Source organism: Tauraco erythrolophus, chromosome 2 (genome assembly GCF_009769465.1).
Source record: "Tauraco erythrolophus isolate bTauEry1 chromosome 2, bTauEry1.pri, whole genome shotgun sequence".
NCBI lineage: Eukaryota > Metazoa > Chordata > Aves > Musophagiformes > Musophagidae > Tauraco > Tauraco erythrolophus.
The window spans coordinates 91,430,422-91,451,733 of NC_141466.1; the positions used below are offsets into that span (position 1 = coordinate 91,430,422).

Below are 21,312 nucleotides of genomic sequence, written 5' to 3' on the forward strand. Positions count from 1 at the left end.
GAGGTTACATCATTGTTGAAGGCTTACATTTAGAGTTTCTTGAGGAATGACTCTATAAGTTATTAACCTTGCACATAATTAACAACTAAAGGTACAATGAACAATAAAGATTTTCAATAAAATGGTGAAACAATAATGTTTTGATGAACTCTTTCTTAAGGTAGCCTGATGTAACATGTCACCACAAAAAGTAAAACAAGTAATTCAATACTTGATTATTTTCTCCTCCAAGCTCAAAGGAAGGTTCCTATCACTTCATCCACTGACGAAACTACCCTTTATTACAGGAATGTAAATTTAACCATGCACACACATGCATGAGCACACACGCGGATACACCAAAATGGAATACATTTTTAAACAAGTCTGAAGATAGCTATGTCATTCCTGTTATTGTCTACAAGTGTTATAAACCTAAACTAAGTTAAGCCAAAACTTAAGATAAACTCAGTCTTTTTAAATTATGGAGAGAAAAAAAAAGTAATCACATTTAACAAAACCTAACTGTGCAATGATATCATAACTGAATAAAAAATGAGAAAGAAGGAAAGAAAGAACAAAAAGGTGTTTTCCAAAGGAAAAATAACTGGAAAGCTCATTTGGGTCTACATATTTTTAAACACTTTAATCCAGCAGCTACAGCTATTTGAAAGCATTCATTTAACTGCCTTTATATACTTTTATGCTTATTTCATTCTAACTTTCCATAAGACTTTCTGTACACTGGAATTGCTGGAAAGATAAATAATTGATGTGGATGCTGAACTTCAATTCTATCTTCCTCTATTTTTCTCTAGAAATGTCTATATTCTTACTTAAAGAATAAGGTGTCACTATGCAGTATTTCTAATTAAATTTGCTAGTATATAGTTTGGTATACAAAAGATAATGGGTCAATTATAGTAAAACATGATCATATCCAAATATAATTTCTATAGCATCAAACATACAGGGACAATATCAGACTACAAAACTGACTTTAAAGTAAATATTCAAAATATCTGCAACATAAAAAGAAAAATTCATGACTGAAAATTCATGAGCACAGCTGTACTATAAATACAGTACGAAAAAAATCATACATTAAAAATGAAAAGGAAAAAAATACTGTCTAGACAAGCTCTCTAAAACCAGCAAGCCATTACTATCACCCACCCCATAACTCATTCAATCCTACATTATAATTCCAAGTAGCTTTTCTACAGGTCTTCTGCATTGAAACTAAATCAAAATGCAAGTTTTATCTTTGTCTAGAAGAAATCTAGAAAATATTGAATTTAGAAATGTTGCTGTGGTGTCCCAGGGAAACTACAGTTCAGCCAACATATGCTCCGATTTTCTCTTTGAAATAACTTCTGCAGTAGAATTACATGTTTCATAAGGCAGCGCAATGGATGAGCAAAAGAGGCGAATGAGGTGAATTACAGGAAACAGTTTTGCCAGAAAGCCCAGCCAACAACAGAGACCAAGGAAATCAGCTGCTCAGATAACAACTCTATTTCTTTCCCCTGTACCTTTTAAAACCTGTGGCTGATATCATCTAAGTGCGACAAAAAGCAGGCATCTCTGATACATCCCCATAAAATTTGTGAAAGCGGACACCCACACCAAAGGGAGGGAGAGATGTGTAACCGGTTGGGCAGCAGGAAAATCCCCAGTAGAAGATGATATACTACTGGGCAACAGAAGACTCTGCACAGGAGAGGTCAAGCACAGGCACAAATACAGGCACAAGCTTTGAACTGGCCACAGTAGACCAAGGGGCACGGGTCTGCAGGGAGCTGAGCCCCATCCAGTGCAGCCCCAGGGGCTCTGCAGGCCACCCCAACCTGCTCCATCCAGCAGCTGAAGACACTTAGAGCCCATAATGACTTGAGGGTAACCGTCCTCAACACCAAATGCCAAACTACCTGGACCATCTGCAGGCAGTGCTTCAGCATAAGCAGAGCACAATTTTCACAAGTGTTCAACCTATGTGTTGCGCTTAGAAAAAAAAGTCTTTCCAATCTAAAAAAAGACCAGGACGAAAATGCATGTTTCTGCTTGAAATATAAAACCGAGTTCATAATATTTTTCTAATAACCAGTCTCCAAACACTTCAGTACAGTTATAAAGATGGGAACGTTGCTTCCCTGTCCTCAAAGGACAGGTGTTTATCCACGTCTCCTTAGGTATGTTCTAAAAAAGCAGATGACATCTTACTCTGATATAAATCATATCTACCTTCAAAAGAAATCCTTACACCAGGCATGTTTTATGTCCTTAAAGCACTTTGAGGGTAACACAGAACTAGCTGTGTTACATTAAAAAAAAAAAAAAGACATCCTTTTAACAAACTTATTTGAGGTTAGCCACACAAAGAGGTGCAACAAAACCCAAAGAAAATCAATTATGATTCAGACTCCTGTAAGTATATGAACACGCAAACCAAAGCTGCTATGCAAGCCACATGTTTTAAAAGGTAGCACAAAATTTTGTTTGGTATTCTCAAGCAACAATCCTTACAATTCTGCACGAGTGATCTTATGACAATCATTAGTAAACATTGTCTGCTTTTTAGTGGGCAAAGACCTTTTTCATATTAGTAATTTTAAATAACCATTTTTATATTCCTAACGAACACGTTAAAACTATATTTTCTATTAAGATACAGAATATATTTTTATATAATATGCAACCCCTCCAAAGTCTTCATATGCTCTCTGATTTTATTTTGGAAAAAACAAACAAACAAATAAACTGAGTTCCTTCACTACAAATGCTGATACCACAGCTCCCACAATACCCATGTGCCTGCATGGATGTTTATGACAGGAAAATGCCAGTCCATCATAAAAAACATTTTCAAGAAACATTTTTCACCTCACTGTAGAAACCAAGATCCTTGAGCACAAATACTAGTAGGAATTATCCGTGTCTCTTTCAACTCTAAACTACAAAATCCAAGAAAACGCCCAGAAAAACCCCACAAGATACCATGCCAGTATCAGCTAGCAAAAGGATGCCTACAAAGGGAGGAAACAAACCCAGGAACACTTAACCTGCTCAACAAGTACTGAGCACCTTATGCACCGATCCGTGCGGCTACTGCCCTTTTCCACAGGGAAGCCACCATTCCAGTGTCTCTGAACACAGCAGTGTAACTCCTAACAAACACAGAGCACTGAGTAGAGAGGATTCCACTCCGCTGAAAGGCCAGGTGAATGTATTACCAGAAGTTTTGTTAAAGACAACCCAGAGTTCTCCCGAGCGTGGGGGCAAAATGACATGTTTCACCAAAAAGTTTCTGAAACTGCCCCAGTTAAACTCTCCAGATGTAATTTCTTTTGTAGCAATCAGACTTTACTTGTTATTTCATATCCTAATCAAAACAACACAGACAAAAATAATTTGCTTACTGACGACACTTTTTTCTTAAAAACTGTCTTTTTAGTGCTCTTCCTCTCCCACTTTCATTGCATTGAAATAGCGACTGACATCAGAAAGCAGCTGTGCTGCACGCACCCTGCCACAGCACCACAACTGCACGAGAGCCTTCCAGCCTCCCTCTGAAAAGCTGAAACCTAATTAGGGTGCTTAAGATAGCATTATGGATATTGCAAACGATAAATAACTAACCCAAACATATAAGCTATCACAAACGCAATGGATAATTTTTTAATCTTTTTTATCTAAAAATATTCTGGTGTTCCTACATATTGCAGAGAAAACAATTGATGCCACTTGAAAAAATGCTTGCTTTTCTATTTTGCACCTGCACTCTTCTGCTATGAAAATGTGTTTCAAATCAAGATTTTTATCACCAGCTCTCAAGGTGGGTTGAATTAGAGTAACAGTATTTCTGGAAAACAGACCACCAATATACTGCGAAATTCCTTTGCACATATAAGTAAGCAATAAAACATCATCTTCATGTTTTTAAGAATATGTTATGGTTTTGTCTGTACTCCATAAATTTGCAACTATGTGAAAAGTGGACTTAAAAATACTTTTCTATTTTTAACATTAAAGAAATCATGCATATAAATATTCACATAACTTTTTTATTTTGTGAGTAAGCTACATATGCATAATTCTATACTGTTTGAAGGCAGATCCTAATTCCTTATTTAGCCACCTCGATATTTAGAGACATTCCAAGGTGTAAACATCACGGGCTCCACAAAATTTAATATATCCAGCGGGAGAGCAGTATCTTCAGAAAAAAACTGGGAGCCCTGTCTTTAGGGATGTAAAATTTTGGTATTGACGTTTCAACGTTCTGGTGACTGGAGAGAGAGGGAAGAAAGAGGGAGAGAGAGAATATGAAAATGCATTACTGAACAAAGATTTTTACTAATTCCGGTAGAATAACAGCAGAAGCCTGGTAAAAACAATGATCCATCACACTTCTCTCATTTTAAAGTACTCTGATCTGCCACCAGCACAGGTCATGTAGGCAGAGTTCAAGGTGAGGTTCAAGGATCAGAGTTCAAGGATCTACACGACTCCTCTATCCACGAGGTACACCAGCCACAGGCAGGGGCATCCATAAGAAGCCCCAAGGAAGCCAGTACCGATCTAAAGGCAGAGTCTACGCTCGTTTGCAAGGTCAAGTCCTTTGTTCAGTCCTCTATTATTATGTTTCACTCTAAAACCAATTTTAAAGTATATATATTTAAAATGCAGTGCCATATTAGCTTGGAATCTATAATTTTAAGGAGAAATTATCACTGTAAGAAGTAAGGCTGTAACAGACCAGAGCAATGCACTGGCAGTGATTCAAATCCATCTCAACAGGGATCAGCACAGACACCAAAGACCTGCAAAACCTCCTGCAGAATATAAGCATTCAATTACATGATATAGTAACATGACAGTGTTTGATTTAATTACTACCGGCTTTCATATTTTTATCTATGCAATGTTTCACTGTACATGTAAAACATTAAGACATGCTCACAGTTTCACATAAGACAATACTACAAATTTCTACAGGAGCTGTCAGGTATTCAAACATAATTCCTGTCTGGTCTTAAAAGTCTCATTTCAATGTCTGAGGCTTGATAATGAACTTCTTAAATATATTCACTAGCAATTTTTTATTATTACAGATATATTAAATATTTAATAGTTATATTCAGTTTCCCTTACACTCCCTTAATGCAGTACAAGTCGCAATTTGCGTTTCTGATGTGAACTAAAATGATTTTACTCACAGGTCTTTACTCAGGTCCTTCTTCCCAGGCCCAGACATCAATGGCTGGAACTGTAAGCATTAACTCCTATCCGAGTCTATCACCACACTTCTGTCAGGCTTCAAATAAGTCTTCCAAATCTAATGGCAACAAAGCACCAAGACAAGGTACTACAGCAAAACTATGAAAATATTTCTCTGTAGAAGGGCTATACTCATAGCTCAGACATTTGTACCAAACCAGAAAGGATCTTTGGAATTACATAAAACAAGTGAATATTTGAAAATGTAATTTACTCCAATTTGTAATTTGCACAAGTGTACTAACTCACAAACACATCCCTCATATTCCATTAAGCAAACATTACTTTACAGAAGGGAAAGAAGCTCTTCTCACAGGTACGTTTTCTGAAGAAACTGTACCTATTAAAATGAGTTCTAAAACTAGAAAAGGCAAAATTTGTTAGTGCAAAGTTAAAGTAAATTAGGCCAGGATTCAAAATTGCCCCAGTATCACCATCTTACACTACCTCAGTGATGTTTTATGTATCAATGCACTTACCTATTGCACAAAAAAAATCTACATTGTTAAACTGCAAGAAAAGACTATTCAAGTAATATTCACATTAGGTTTTTTTCATCCAGAGAAGTTATTTATGAAATGTACAGTCAAATCATATATTAAAAAGAAGTATCCGTATCAACATCTAGATTGCTGAAAACAATGCCAACTGGGTCACTAGACACTCATAGCCAATGAAAACAATTTGGTTTTGAATTAAGTTTATGAAGATTTAAAAATATAATATGACCAAACTTCACAGCCCCATTTCTTCTATTCCCTTGTTTCATGCTTCTTGGAGGAGGGACTTCAAAATACAGAAGTAGGTTTCAGAAAGCTGATTCACACTCCCAAAACATTTGACCCATTTGGAAAGGGTAATTTAGCTGATTATGGAGTCCTTACTGTGTCTGGCATCACAAACAAAGCATCTAACTACATCCACAGGTAAGAATAAAGCAGACAGACTTTTTTTAGGCTACTTGCAGCAACTGAAAACAGATTTCTAAGAACAAAGAATGGAAAAGGGACTGACTATTTTACACAGAACAAATGAAATAAAAACCTCTGCTGGCTAGCTTTCTCAAATTTAAAAAAAAAAAAGAAACTTAAAAAAAATCAAAAAAGGGAGAAATAATGATCAGCTGTTGGAAAAATAGCTTTAATGAGCACTTGTAGCACCACATTAAAACACCCAATTTGCTTAATAAGTAGGGAATGTGAGTCTAAAAGTATAAAAAGAATGTGAAATGCCATGCTACAAAAAAACTGTATCAGAAGAGGACAGAGTGCAGTGAATTTAAGTAGAATTCTACTTGGAAACGTACAGTAACTTCCCAGGAAAAGTATACCAAACTTAATACCTCCAGCTAGTACTACACGGCACTTCCCACCTCTAAAATAATACAAGCCCTCAAAAGTAAGTGTTTACCAACGTATCATATCAGAATTCTTAGGTGATGGAGATCAGGGAAAGCTGGGGGCTGGGAGTGGGGGGAGCAAGAAGGGAAATCACAATAAACCTCTATCAGAAACAGCGTTTACTGTTGGCTACATATTCCTAGGTATCCATATATTAGGGCAGCTGTGATCAGCAAGTTAAACCTGACCGACCTATCTGCAGGTGTTGGAGCTTCTCTTGTCACCAGCTGGAAGGTTAGAAAAGGAGTGTTAGCAGAACAAGCCCTCCCTGCTGAGGGCTGGAATCCCAAACATTTTGGTAGATACTCAAAAGCTGAAGCTGTGAACTTAATGGCAAAAATTACTGCTTTATGGGAAAAACTGGTTGTTGTTCGTGGTGGTTTTTTTTAAATAAAAATCTCCACATTAAAGTTTCGTCTGCTGTGCAAATCCCTGCCAACATAGCTGTCACATTGGAGAAATGCCTGCCTGCTGCAGGAAACCCCCACCCTTTTAGTAGGGCAGAACCTGGAGGAATTCTCCTTCACTGAGGGATTCATTCTGGGTTGTAAGAAGATTATCTCCTCTTCAGTGGCCTCAGGTACTACGGTCGGTCGGTGCGTCACTGACTGCTAAATGGAGCAAGGTGAACCACTGTGCCACAGCAGCCATCACGTGCGACTGCTCTCCTAGGAATCACCTTGCTTCAGCTCTAAAACATTAGGTGTCTGGCAGAGAGATGTCAGCAAGAAGGCTGCCCGCAAGTTTCCCAAAAGAGAAAGGTCTATCTGCTAAACATTTGGGATACATGCAGGAAACTTGCATCGCAAAAACATCTGGGAGCATGGACATACTGGGTGCTCCTGACTCTATCTGGTTAGAGGTGAAAGAAAGGGAAGGAGGGAAACACTTCAGAAACGTATTTCCTGTATAACCACGTTTACAAGCTGCTGGTACAAAAGGAACAGCCAAGGAGATCACAGCACCAGAAAGGCTCTCCTAGGTCATCAAGTCCACTCCCAAGCCTATTGCAGCATGGCAGCACAGAGCCCTTTTTTGCAAATAAACCAGGAGAAAAAAAAAAAACAAAACAACACACATACACAAAAAAGCACAATCAAACTCACATACTCCCCAAAAAAACAGCCTGAAAGATAAATTGCCATTTTCTCTTTAAAGTTAGCTCTAGCACAAACTTGAAAGGAAACCTCTCAAACAGAAGTAAATGCACTAAAATAATATCCCACCTAAGCACAGCCCCACTTTCAAAGAGATTTTGAAAGCCTCACACAATGTATGAATCTATTAAAGATACCTGATAGTAGGGGGTCACAAGTAAAGACCAACTAATCTTTCATCAAAACAAGAGCTATACTGTGATCACTGGTCAAAGATTTTGTACAACATTGCTCAAGGTATCTTCACCACCTCTGACAATTCAGAATATCACTATATTTATTTTCCTCAGGTGAAATCAGTATGCTTTATATAAGCAAACAGAAACTGATTTTTTTTCCAGAGAGCAAAACATCACAAACATACATTATTTTGATTTTAAGAGATCATCTCTTTCTTTAGAAAAGACTAAAGATTACTAAAACATCCCAAACAAACAAAATACTAAAAAATTCCACAGTTAAACAGTATTTCCAACTCTCTTTAAAATACATTAAAACAAACCAACCAAAAATCCTCAGAAAAAAAAAGCCAGTGGCAAATTTAAATGTAATAGGATGTGTTAATAAAAGATTATAACAACACTACCACAGTTGATGAACATCAGCAGATTAAAAAAAGTATTTCAGTATTATTCATCCATCTTCCCAGAATAAAGAAAATATTCTGGATCACGCTGATGTCACCACTCATTGAAAGCTAATCTAGCTAATCTTGCCTCAGATTTTTTTCTCAAAAATTTTTAATGATGAAAGGAAGAATAATTCTCCACTTATTTCTTTCAATTCTGTTTTTACTGATCAGTGAGTTGAATGTCACAGACACTCTGAAGAGATCCTTTATTTGAAATATCATTCATAATGAAAAACCTATTTAGCATGAACAAAAAAATCAAACCACCACAGAACAGTTAAGTACCTCTCAAAGAAATATGTAAAAACAACTTTGGAGTACTGATGTTTTTAGCAAACCAGTTACAGAACAATAAAGAGCAAGACAAATATTCCAAAAGGTAAAAAGAAAAAAAACACCCGATTACAGATCAGATATGTACAGCGACATGCAGACAGCAAGAGCTATAAATCTGAACTGCTTTTCTAAAGAAATTTTATTGTCTTTGAAAAAATCTGGGAAAAACAAACAGTGCAATGATGTTACGAAAGAGAAAAATATCAGAGAGACAAATACCATTATGCTACATATTAACAAAGACTTTGTATGTAAATCAAGGGAAAAAAACTAAACCAAGAATGTAATCCTCTCTATCAGGTAAAGATAAAATCTCTGAAATATCTTCATTAACAAATTTTGAGCACCACCAAATAAACAAGGGAGGGGGGGCTAAACTGAGAAAAGTCCTGTGAGAATAATAACACTATAAAGTTTCTTTGTTTGTTTGTTTGTAAGAAAAGACCATGTCTGAAGTACAGTCAAAATAACTGGCTAGGCTTAGCCTAGAACAGAGAATATGGTAGAGAATAAGAGGAAAGCGGAATATAATAATCTTAAAACATGCGAGTCTCATAAGGAGGACAGTGATTAATTGTGCTTCACATCTACAGATGGCAGTACAAAAACTGATCAGCAGGGAAATTCAGATTACATATTGTTAGAAAGTTGGTCCAAATAAAGTTTGTTAAGTTGCAGAACAACTTCATGTCAGAAGGTCACTGGAGCTGTTTCCAGAACACTCCAGACAAACATCGTGCAAGGACTTCTTTTGGTTTTGACTCAGCATCAAAATGGGGGACAGATATCTAACACTCAAAACACTACATTTTTATTTCCAACACTACATTTTTAAGTGCAATAAAAAATGTATGAATACATAATCTAAGCTGGCAGCCTTGTTGGAAATACAGACCAATATTTTTGAAGTTAACTAGTTATTTTGGTAATATGCAACATAAGAGCAGCGGTACTGGTTCACCTAGCTTAGTGAGGTTAACAAGGAAATTATATACTTCTTCATTTTCTTGTTAAGACTCACATATCTGCACTGCAACTGAACTGCAACTGTCCCTTTGTTCGATAAACATTTTTTATACACAGGAAGTGCTCTTTCATCATCGTAAGCACAACCTTGAAAACAGTAATGGATCACTTGCAAACATTATAAAATTAAAGATTACCTAGATTTTAAGAAAAATGTGTTTGGAGGGGAATTTCTGTTTTGTTTTTAATCGAACATGAGTTACACTGCTTACTCCACTCAGTTTTACTGTGGAAAATATGAAGAACTCTCATTCCACCTTGACCTTCAACTAGATCAAGGGGACACATTCACAAAGGAAGAGTCCAAGTCACATCTTCTCTACCCTGGCAACAGAAACAGCTACAGGAAGCAGCGAGTTCTCTCTGAACTTTAACCAGAATCCTAAACTGAATAAAACTAAAAAGGTGACTTTATCCATACGTTTCCTCTCATACTTTAACCCAGTGCTCTAGTTCTCTAGCTTGGGAAAAAGTCAGCTCTCTCTTATTTGGTTGTTGCTGCTCAACATTGTTATTCACATTAACCTTAACTACAGGTAACAGTTTCTGGGAGGAAGGAGTGACTACATTCAGCAGTTCGCCCAAAGGGAAAGTGGAAGGAAATGCCAGTCTTCCTTCACCGGTAATTCCCAAAACAACATCTCAAACCAGCTACAAAAGGAATAAAAGTTGATCAGGGACAAGGACAGAATAATGCAGGCGTGCTGACCCTACACAGCAGAAAAACAAAGACTGAAACATTCCAGTTTTACTACAGAACTAATTCAGTCAAAAGTCTGGCATGAATTCAGCAGAGCTATGCTCTGGGAACCCACACACTCATCCGTGCAAAGCAGATTCCTATACCACAGAATCACTCATTCAAGACCATCAACCTGGCAACCCCTCTTCGCCATAACTATTACCCTATATGTCTAGTTTGATTCTGACTTTGCGTCAAAATGGGAGGATGAAGTTTTCCTTCAGCCTTTGGCAAAAATTCACTTAGGGTCTCCTTTCATCCTACTGGAGATCCTCTATGTGGAGGGGTTGCCTCTCTCTCTTAGAGACCAAAATATTGCTAAATCAAGATTTTGTAGTATATTGTTTCAAAACACTGCAAGGAAAACACACAGAAAAACACAAAATTTCCATAAACAACCAAGTCCTCAATAACTAGAATTTGTTTTTTTTTTTTTTCAAATGAATATGTATACAGTGTTTTCTTTTTGTTGCTACTTTAATACAATCCAACTGAACACTCAAAAGCCCTCTTTCTTCAAGGTCTGTTTTTAATCCTCTGCTGCTGAAAATTAGTATGTCAATATTTTTAATGATCATCCTATAATTGTTCTCTTCAAACAAACCTTGAACAAACAATACAAGGCTACTCCTGCCAACTCACTGACCACAGGTCAAAGCATGTAGTAATCCTGTATTTTTAGCTCTTGAATATTTTTTAATTGTTTCATACTCTTCAGCAAAAATCTTTAGCAGTGAGAGCAGGACAACTGTATTTCAAAACACTAGTCAACACATAACTTGAAATAGTATACCACACAATGTCTTTTCACTTCTTTTATTTAGAGACACAACTTCTAAGCCTGCCTTCGGTACTACTGAAAGTACTTTATTACAAACTGAACACACAGAAATTTCCTTTGCCAAGCACATAAAAGAACAAACGGTCATGGAAACGAAAGGAGAAAAGATATTCAAGGCTGTGCTGGGCTTATTTTTCCATATAACATAACGAAAGGCTCCTCTGAATTTGGCAGAAATGGTAAACTCTGATAAAAATTTGTTAAAGTTTTACCTATAGTCCAAACTGGATCTAATTACACAACAAATCAGAAGCAGAATCTGTAAAAGTAGAAAATTGTGCCTGTGCAGGCTCTGAAGGACAGACAATAGCTAGATGCCTTACCTCTAATGCACAAGAGGAAGGCATCTAAACTGAGTGCCATCAACATCAAATGTGTAAAGGAGATAAAAATATCTGTAAATATTTTAAAAGAAAAGTAAAAACAAGTTTCCTGAATGTTGAGCCTTTAAGTGCAGCTGAATTCCATTTGCAAGCTTTTCTCACCTTTATGAAGCATTAAGAAATAATCACTATAACACTCACCATACTGTAAGTGGAAGAAACAGAAAAGCTGCAGCTATGAAATGTTTGAGGAGCTATTCACTTCGCCTAATCTTGTTACCCTGCTAAGTGGAACTAACAGTCTTGGTTCACTACTCAAGACTCATCAACTGCATCCAGAAGGTGAATGGGTTGTTCAAACTTCTCACAGGAAGCATTCATTCCCATGTGTTAGGTTGGGTGTCAGTGAGATGATTCAAGAAGAGGAAAAAAAACCAAACAACCCAAATATTAAAAAAGTGCCATATCACACACATACTTGCTTGGGAGTGCCTCCATGTTACTCAGTGAAGACTTTTTTTTTTTTTGCCTGGAAATCATAAGGGGAAAATATAACACAAAACAATGCTATTTACCAAGTCTAAGACATTACTGAATATTTACTTTGGACAAACTTTGTTCAGATCATTGTATTTTAATAAAACGTTTTGCATAACACAAGATCAAGAGACAGACTGAGACAACGGATTTGAAAGCTTACATTTCAACTAGAAGTCTATGACATTTAAATTTCACTAAGGTGTTTCTAACACAAACCTTCGTAACATTAGGCTAATACTAGAGCAAGTTAAAAAAGGGTACAGTGCAGACAGCTGCTAGTTCAGAAACTCCTAAACTCTTGCAAAGTGACAAAAAGTAGAAAAAGATAAGACCAAGAGTTCTCAGAGAAAAGGAAATTCATAGTACTGTCATTAACTGTAGGTTATTTGGATAAAATAATTCTGGATTTTTATCCAAGTAATCCTGAATGGTCTATTATAACTAAGCCAATCAGTGGGAATGCATCTGAAGGTTTATTTAATTACATGTTCTTCTTTCCCTTTTCATGGCTAAAGAAATGATATACAAATTCTGAAATAAATGAAAATACATTACAATCAAGTGCTGTACTTAATCTTTACTTTTTAATTCTGACCTTCAATTTTAAATCATCACTTACTATCTGCAATCTGAACTGACAACAACAAAAAACCTTCAGTTTACACGCAATGAAAAAAAACAGAAAAGCCAAAAATTCCTGTGCAGTTTTTCTCTACTCAGAGCCACTCCTTACGCATTTGGTGCAATGTCCCACAATTTTTTTTTTTACCTTAGGCGTTGCTCAATGGAGAGACTCTTTCAGTTGGTGCTTTTTGCATGTTCCTCCAGCTGCCCAGTGGCATGCTTTCCATGACAGATGCTCTGGCTTCATTCTTAACATATGTTCCAGATGATAATTCCATCTTCTTTTCTGGACAACTTTAGAGCCAAGGGGTTTTTGAGCTGTCTAATGAATCTTGGCATCTGTTATAAATTCATTCCATTTAATACATAGTATTTTTCTAAGGCATTTGCTTTCAAAGGCAGTTAGATGTCTGTACCTTTGCTGGATTTCCAGCTTTCACATCCATATGTTGAGATGAAAAGAAATATCTGAGTTGAAGTTTCACACCCTGGTCTTTAAAACATGGATTTTTATGACCATATCTTATTTAGTCGGTAAATGAAACTGTAGCCTTGCCAATTCGTAATGCTAGCTCCTTAGTGAAATCCCCAGATGACAGATACCTTACTATGAAGATACATAAAATTTATTTTCTCCTTGTATTCCTTTACCTTCCAGTGTAGCATATGAGTTGGGAGCTTCCAGGGATTAATTATATTTGTCTAGATTTTTTTTGCTTATAATTACATAATAGCATTGTAAACAAAACAAACAAACAAAAAGATAATGCTTTTCATTCAACTTCATCTTCTAATCACTGAAGGACAAGAACATGTTGCATCTCAGAAGTTACTGCAATTACCACAGAATTTTTCTTTGTTACAGAAACTTCTCATGATTTCTTAAGTAACTAAAAATTACCAGTCTCTCCAATGTAAAGCTTTCAGTATTTCTTTTCTCTGAAACCCTAGCCTCATATTAAACTTTCTCTATTTTTTTTCTTGATGCTACCGTATCTAGCAATAGTTACTTCACTTCTATACAGAAGTTGCTCACGTTCCCAGCCTATCCAACCCATCTTTTAAATGTCTCCATTCTCTGTATCCTTCCCATTTTATCACTCTCTACCTTCGACAGGCCCACCAGCTGCTTAGAAACATGCAAAAATAATAGCATTTGCCAGTGACTCTTTCAAAACAAGACCAGAGAACTGTGGCCAAGGGAAAGGTGTAGCAAAACTAATGACAGACTTTTACGCCAGGAATAACCAATAGCCGTTACAGCATGAATCAAAAGGAAAATATCTGTAAAGCATTCTAATTCTTCCATTTTTATAATTTCAAACCAGGAACAGAATCTCTAACTACAGTAGAAGCTGGAACCATCACTGCATGTTTCACTTTTAAACACCATTCTCTTTCTATACGATATGTTCTAAATAGCATCTAATAATGCGTTCTTCAAGCATTGGTTAAATCACAATGCATCAAATTTCCTGGTAGACAGTAACTGTTAATATTTATCTGTTCCAAGGAAAGATGAAAACGTTAATGAACAGATTCGTTTCTTGTTTTGTGTATTAAATAAGATAGGCACACTGTAAGTGAAGAAATACGAACAGATTTTCAAGGAACTCCAAAGAAGACAAGATATTTGGAGCATTTCTAAATACGTCTATTGGCAAAAGAAAGAGATTGTTGTAAACCACCCTCTTTATAAACTGCATCTAATCAGTATAAAACTTTCCTCTACACTGCAGCTACAAATATACTGACATCAACAGTCTACCAACCACAGATGGGTTTTAGGGAATAAAGTGGATTGCAACAAAGGAGAGGCTATTAATATGCTAAAGATCTAATGCAGGATTGTTATTTACTACAAAAATACAAACACCTATTGTGAGGCAATTTACCAGTGACAATGATTTCACTGAATATGAAGACCTGCAGCCTTTTATTCAGCAAAACACACTTTATTACAGAGATATTTTCCTTTTGTAAGGAAAGGTCAGACACGCTATAGATGACCAGTGATGCTTTTGCACTCACGTTGCCTCTCAACAAAAAGAGCTTTTTTCTCCCCTTTATTTTAACCAGCTCTTGTTGAGTAGCAACTTGTTACTTCTTTTACAGGAAAATTCATTACAAGAAACCAACACAAATTTAGATTTTACATTCCTATGTAAGAATAAGTTCAATTATTGAAGTATGTGCCTCAAAAACACTCAAAATACCTACTTATGTTAGAATTTTTTAGAATGCCACCTTGTTTGAGTGGGTCAAGCTTTTATTATTGAAGATATTATTTACTATTTACCTATTTACAGTAGATTATTTAAACCTTCACTACCAATACAGTCAACATTTGTGGCATTATCTATTAATGACTATACTGATACTTGGAAGGCTGGCACAAAAAAATGTTTCACTTGGTCTTATACATAAGTATGTATTACACAACTATTATATACCACAAATAATGCACTACGACAATAAATGTTTCCCTAACTCTTTTTGTAGACTAAATAATATCTACAGCTATCTTCTTGGAGAGGGTGCAGGGGAACACAAAGTGTTAGAAAGGATCTCTAAAACAAGCTGGGTTGGTTTGGTTTTTTGTTTTGAGTGGGTTTTGTTGTGTTTGTCTGTGTTTTTTTATTTTTATTTTTATTTTTATTAGAAAAGAGAGCTAGCATTATGGTTGTGGCAAATGGGAAACTACAAGATGCTTGTATATGCCTGGAGAATATGACACTCGCCATGAAATTTATCTATTTAGTCTAATATCAGCATATTTGCCCAGACTGCTGCACATAACAGCAATTCCCTGTATCCTCTTGCGGGAGAGGTATCCTTCCACATCCTCTGGAGCAAGGATGGTTGGATCAAGTGAGGGAAAAGTTCATCAGTTCTACATAAGCCTCTTTGTGCCAACAGCAGTTCCACATGAAATCCTATGCACATGGTGTAAATTAAATGCGTAAGATCTTGGCTGCAATTGAAAACCATCCAAAGGGATCCCAAATACAAATTTTTACAATAAAAAATTATTTCAAATATTCATTGGGCAACCTGAAATCATGAGGCGCTTGATCCTCTTCCAAATTTTGGTATATAACCAAACAAGTCCAGAAGCAGGCTTGCAAAGAATGAAATTCAGTCACAATCTACTCTACAGGAATTCTACCAGATGTAGCAGAAACTATTGAGAAACAAGAGGCTTAAAAATTAACATTATCTGAAGCTTCACTGATTGTCCACTAACACAGTATGTATATTCTGAACTCCGAGAACTGTAAGTATAATTTGAATCTTGAGTAATAGCCAGGAGTCAACAACTCACTAACCTCTGAAGGATATCTGTCTATCAAAAGCTTTGGGAGGGTTTTTTTTTGTTGAAATACTCTTTTTAAACAGCTTTCAAACTCTAAACCCAAGAGGATTACAAAGCTACTGCATCATTTGGATTAAGGAACCACTTAATGCTTCAGATACTAGCCAAATCATTATTCTGCTAAAAATTAGTTTGTTTAAAAACTAGAAACACATAGGAAGAGGAACTAGCTAACCTCCTGGTGACTTTTTAATTCGATCACATTTAGGACTAGCACAGAGAGTAAATCAATGGCCCTCTTCTACACACATAAGCTTCAAAGAAAACCATCTTGAAATACAAACTAGTTGTGCTGCTGTCTGGTCATAGTGATAAGGTAAGTTTTTGGTGCAGTTCTATAATCGATTTACTCTTGTAAAGGTGGGGGCTGCCACTAGGAGGGTGCTGTCCTGACCCCCCGTGCTGCCACTCATGCATTACCGTGCGTGCCAGTGCTACTGTTTGTGCAGCTACACAATGAGTCAGGTCAGGGAAATGATCCATCTGAAAGTTAGCTAGGAAAATAAAAATAGATTTATTTTCAGTCAGATAAATTTCCTCGTATGATTCACCATGTCACCATTACAAGTACAAGTGCCAACACAACTGAGCAAGAAGAGGACATGACACTTCCCCCATTTCATCAACAGCTTCCACTTAACATAAGTTTCAAGTAAACATGAAACTGCATCTCTCGGGAGCAAGTTCACAAGCTCCTAATTCAAACACAGTAGTTGCTGCTGTTTCTCAAGATAAGAATAAACTTGGTCAGAAAAGTTTCCTATGTATTCGTCAGCATGCATAAACTGGAACAATATTATAAAAGTCAGTACAGTTCAAAATAAAGTGAATGAATACTAGCTTTAAAGTAAAGCAATCAATGCTGTATGAAAGCACACTATTTAGTAAGTATTTTCACGTGTGTAAAAGTTACACCACTAATCTATCTGCACAGTTTCATCAGGTAAAAAGGGTGTAAGTATAGGTAGAAATGTTGTCATGTTCCTATGCATTACTTTCCCAGTGATCACTCTTCAGAGGTTTCCTCCAGCCTCTCTCGAAGACATCTAGCAAAAAACCTAACCTTAACAATTGATAAAGGACAACTGTTTTTTTGCATCTTATTAACAACTCCTCCACTGTACGCCCTAACAGATTCCACCTCTTCCCCTGCAACATGTCAGGAGGATGAACGAATCCCGAGAAATCCACTACCGCTGCATCAGGCTAAACTTAACTACTATTAGACTCATTCTACTTCCTATATAAACAATTACATTCTAAGAAACATGAATACTGAAACGTAAGGCACTCAGAAGTTTCACAGAGACAAACATACATTTAGGAAGCCTCTGAGGTGAAGTAGCAATATTATTTCCATTTTATCTGAGCTAAATTGTGACTTGGACAGATTCAGGTTAAAATCCACAACACTGAATGCCAAATTTAAGACACCGTTGGCCCAATTCTTTACAAAATTTACCATCTTACATGTCTTTCTTCATTATAAACATAGTTGTCTGTGAGTTTATCACAATCAAAAGCACAGAGCACTTGTATAAAGTAGCAATGAGATCTCTCTCTGGGGGTGTGGTTCTCACTATCTAGGCCTAGTTAGCAGCTTTTTGTGAAGACTATTCTGGTTTCAGTAACTTTCTTAGCCTGCCAATGTTGATAAAACACCTGCAGGAAGCTATCCCCAGTAAAATCTTTACATTTCAACTGTTCAAACGTGATTAATTGAGGATTACACAATTTGGAATTCCAATGTAAAACTGGTAACAACAACAACTAATGTAAGTAGGAACTTCCTGATTTTACATGGTTAATATGCTGCCATATTGTAATTAAGTATTTTTGGGAAGGCTACCCTCAAAGGCAAGACAGCCAACGTTTTTAAAGTGAACTTCTGAATCTATCTTGAAAAAGGGAATGTGTTTTCTTACCAGTGTGCTGGCATCTGACACAGTCATTTCCTATCTTCCTATCAGTTTTAAGAAAGCACTCTGTAAGAAGGCAAACTATAAATTCAGAATTTACAGTAAACAATGTCAGTTGCAATGATCTGATTACAAAGAAATGTACTTTGATTTTATAAAAAGCAAGCTAACACTGCCCTGATTTGCAAGGGAAGTAACCAATAACAACACAAACTAGCTGGGGCATAGTTAAAGACAGTACTGAAGAGGACTGAAAAAAATGAAACTGGAGGTGCATCTCCATTACAGATAAAGAGTATACATCTGAAGCAGATCTCCCGGTTATCAACTATTACAAGCTTTGATTTACACTGTGACCACACCTCATATATTCCCACTGCCAAGAGGCTCTCAGTCCACAGGAACAGACATGACAGTGAGTCCAAAGCAAAGCTCAAACATGCATAGATAGTATGGACACCAAAATCTAAGCATCTCTTGACAGATTCGCTCCTATTGTGCTATATTATATCCTAATGGAGAACCACCCTGAGACCCAGGAAACCCTCCCAGCGCAAGTCAAGGTCTGTGCTGCTGGAACTGAGCAACACTGTTTTGCCTGCAATTTAGGAAAGATCAAACTGCTCTCAGTAAGTTGGACGTTGCATAAATCCCAGGCACTATCACCACCTTCCTTCTATGTTTTGGTGGGAAAAAGCCTCTCATTTTTTCAACAGATTGTAGAGATGCTCACGAATAGTCAACAGTTTCTCCAAGAAAACAGAAGGCAATCAAGACAGCACTCTAATGGTTGCAAAACCTTCTTCCTTTGTCCTCCATGTTCTATTCATTCCTAAATCATCACCAGCCTGATCTCTTTCCAAAGCTTAGTTTTTGATATCTCAATTTGCAGTCTCAATTGCCTCTTTGATATTCATACCCTAAAACTCTGACTTCTCAGGCCAGTCCTAAAACTCCTCCAGGACCGCGTTTCAAGTCACAGCTGTTGACCTTATTAATGTTTTTGACGATTACAGTATGCAAAAAGTATTACACAGTGTGACTATTTAAGCTTTAAGTAAAAATAAAAAGTAGGAGTTTTATTAAATATAAACACGTATTTGGGAAACAGTTCCCCAAAGTCTTCCTCAACAGCACATTTTTGACATCTGCGACTTGTTAACATCCTGTTTCCCTAACCCCTGCAACAGAGAATGTTAACCTTTCTTCTTTAAAAGTATTGCCCTCGTGGGTAACAAACTGGTATGAATAAGACACATTGGTATGAATGAAAACCTTTAGAACATGAGCAATAAGGCAGCATTTATTACATTGGAAATGGAACAGACATACAAGAATATGTAATTCCAGTGTGTCCAGAATACTCAAAAAAAAACCATTACCTAGGTCTTTCCTGTGTAACAAGCAACTTCTTGTTGTCAGGAATAGTAAAAGCACTTTTCTACCATAAAACTCAGGGCATGTCAAAGCCCAGAGCCCAAGGTGATAAGCACCAGAAACATGCCTTACAAGCCACTGTAAAGGATAATAATAAACAGGGATTCTGTTTAGGTATTTACTTTGCTCAATTTCTTTTCAAAAATCTGAAAATCAATAGCACCAAGGTCATACTGATACTCCTATGAATGTTCCACAATAATAATACCCTATTAACACAAACACAGGATAACACCTTTCTCCCTTGAATATATTACTGCATCTCCTATTTGACATATTAGTGGAAGGAACTAATACACTTAATCAAAGAACATGCACAGAATTTCAACCACTGTAATCTACAATACAGCTCCATCTAGAAGAGTGTCATTTTTACCAATCAGAATCACACTGTACAACCATTTAAAAACTGGAACAGGCTGTTACAGCTACACTGAAACAAAAATAAATAAAAAAAATTAATCAGCCATGCACAATTATCTAAACCAGCATTCAGCAAGGAAATGGCAGAGGAAAATCTTTAGACTGTTTAAAATACTTTGTGTTTCAGGCTTCAATTACTACAGCAAACTGCCTTTACCTGCAACTGTTAACAACCCAAGGTGGAGAGTTGCAAAAATAACACTCACCTATTTACTACCTAAAAAGTACCTCAAATAAAGTTATTTAGCAAACAGAATACCCCACACTCATCCTAGTTATATCAAGTTTAAGATTTTCACATGGTTCTGACCTTCCTTTAGGAACAAGTAAGATTAAAAAAAGTTATAATTATTCCAAAAAGAAGAGCTTGGTACTCAGCTACAAAGTGAATGGGACAGAAGGGCACAGAGAGCCCTTTTCTCCCAGTGGGGTAGCTGCAGGAAAACAGCCTCTAAATACACAGATCTCTGCTCAGAGTATTTGTGGAAGCAAAAAAAAACAAAAAAAAACAGCATGTGAGTCTTCCCCGACTGCAAGCAACTTTACAGATTTACCTACATCCACTCTACACTGAGTGCATGATATAGAAATCTCCACTTGAGACTTAAAAATATCAAGTTTAGATATACAGATATATAAATATTTATATAAGAGAGCCTGCACAGAATCACAGAATGTTAGGGATTGGAAGGGATCTCAAAGGATCATCTAGTCCAATCCCCCTGCCGGAGCAGGACCACCTAGATCAGATTACACAAGAACACATCCAGGCGGGTTTTGAACATCTCCAGAGAAAGAGACTCCACAACCTCTCTGGGCAGCCTGTTCCAGTGTTCTGTTACCCTTACTGGGAAGAAGTTCTTCCTCATGTTCCTCATGAAGAAGTTCTTCCTCATGCACTGTCATTTTTTCCCTCTTTGGTCATCATGGAGCTGCATCTTTTATATTCATGTATTTTATTGGAACACATAATTCACATTTTCTATTAATTAGTTTGAATTAGAGTAGAAAGATTATAAAAACAAAGGTTTATTTGGTTTCAAGTGGTTTATCAATGAAGACCTTATCTTAAACTACTATTCACTAAGACAGAAAAAAATAGTTTAAATTTCTTCTACTTTGTGTAGCAGATGTTCAAGATAGCCTATTTAAATTTGTCTTTGTTAGAGGTGTGTTAAACTACTCAAATAATTCAGACAATCTGCAAACAAGATTTCTGACAGGTTGTGAATAACACTCAATTAGTACCATAACTTCTGAGATTCATTTTTCAATCAA

The 21,312-nt window shown here is 36.5% G+C and overlaps 1 protein-coding gene across 1 annotated transcript in view; it reads right to left on the bottom strand.

Annotated features, from left to right (window-relative positions):
- Positions 1 to 11,776, bottom strand: part of AKT3 (AKT serine/threonine kinase 3) — a 123,108-nt gene extending 111,332 nt beyond the window's left edge. The window contains exon 1 of the mRNA XM_086627885.1: positions 11,716 to 11,776. Coding sequence (XP_086484011.1) covers positions 11,716 to 11,761 — 46 coding nt within the window. The 5' untranslated portion in view covers positions 11,762 to 11,776. The remainder of the gene's footprint in view (positions 1 to 11,715) is intronic.
- Between the last annotated feature and the right edge of the window lie 9,536 nt (positions 11,777 to 21,312).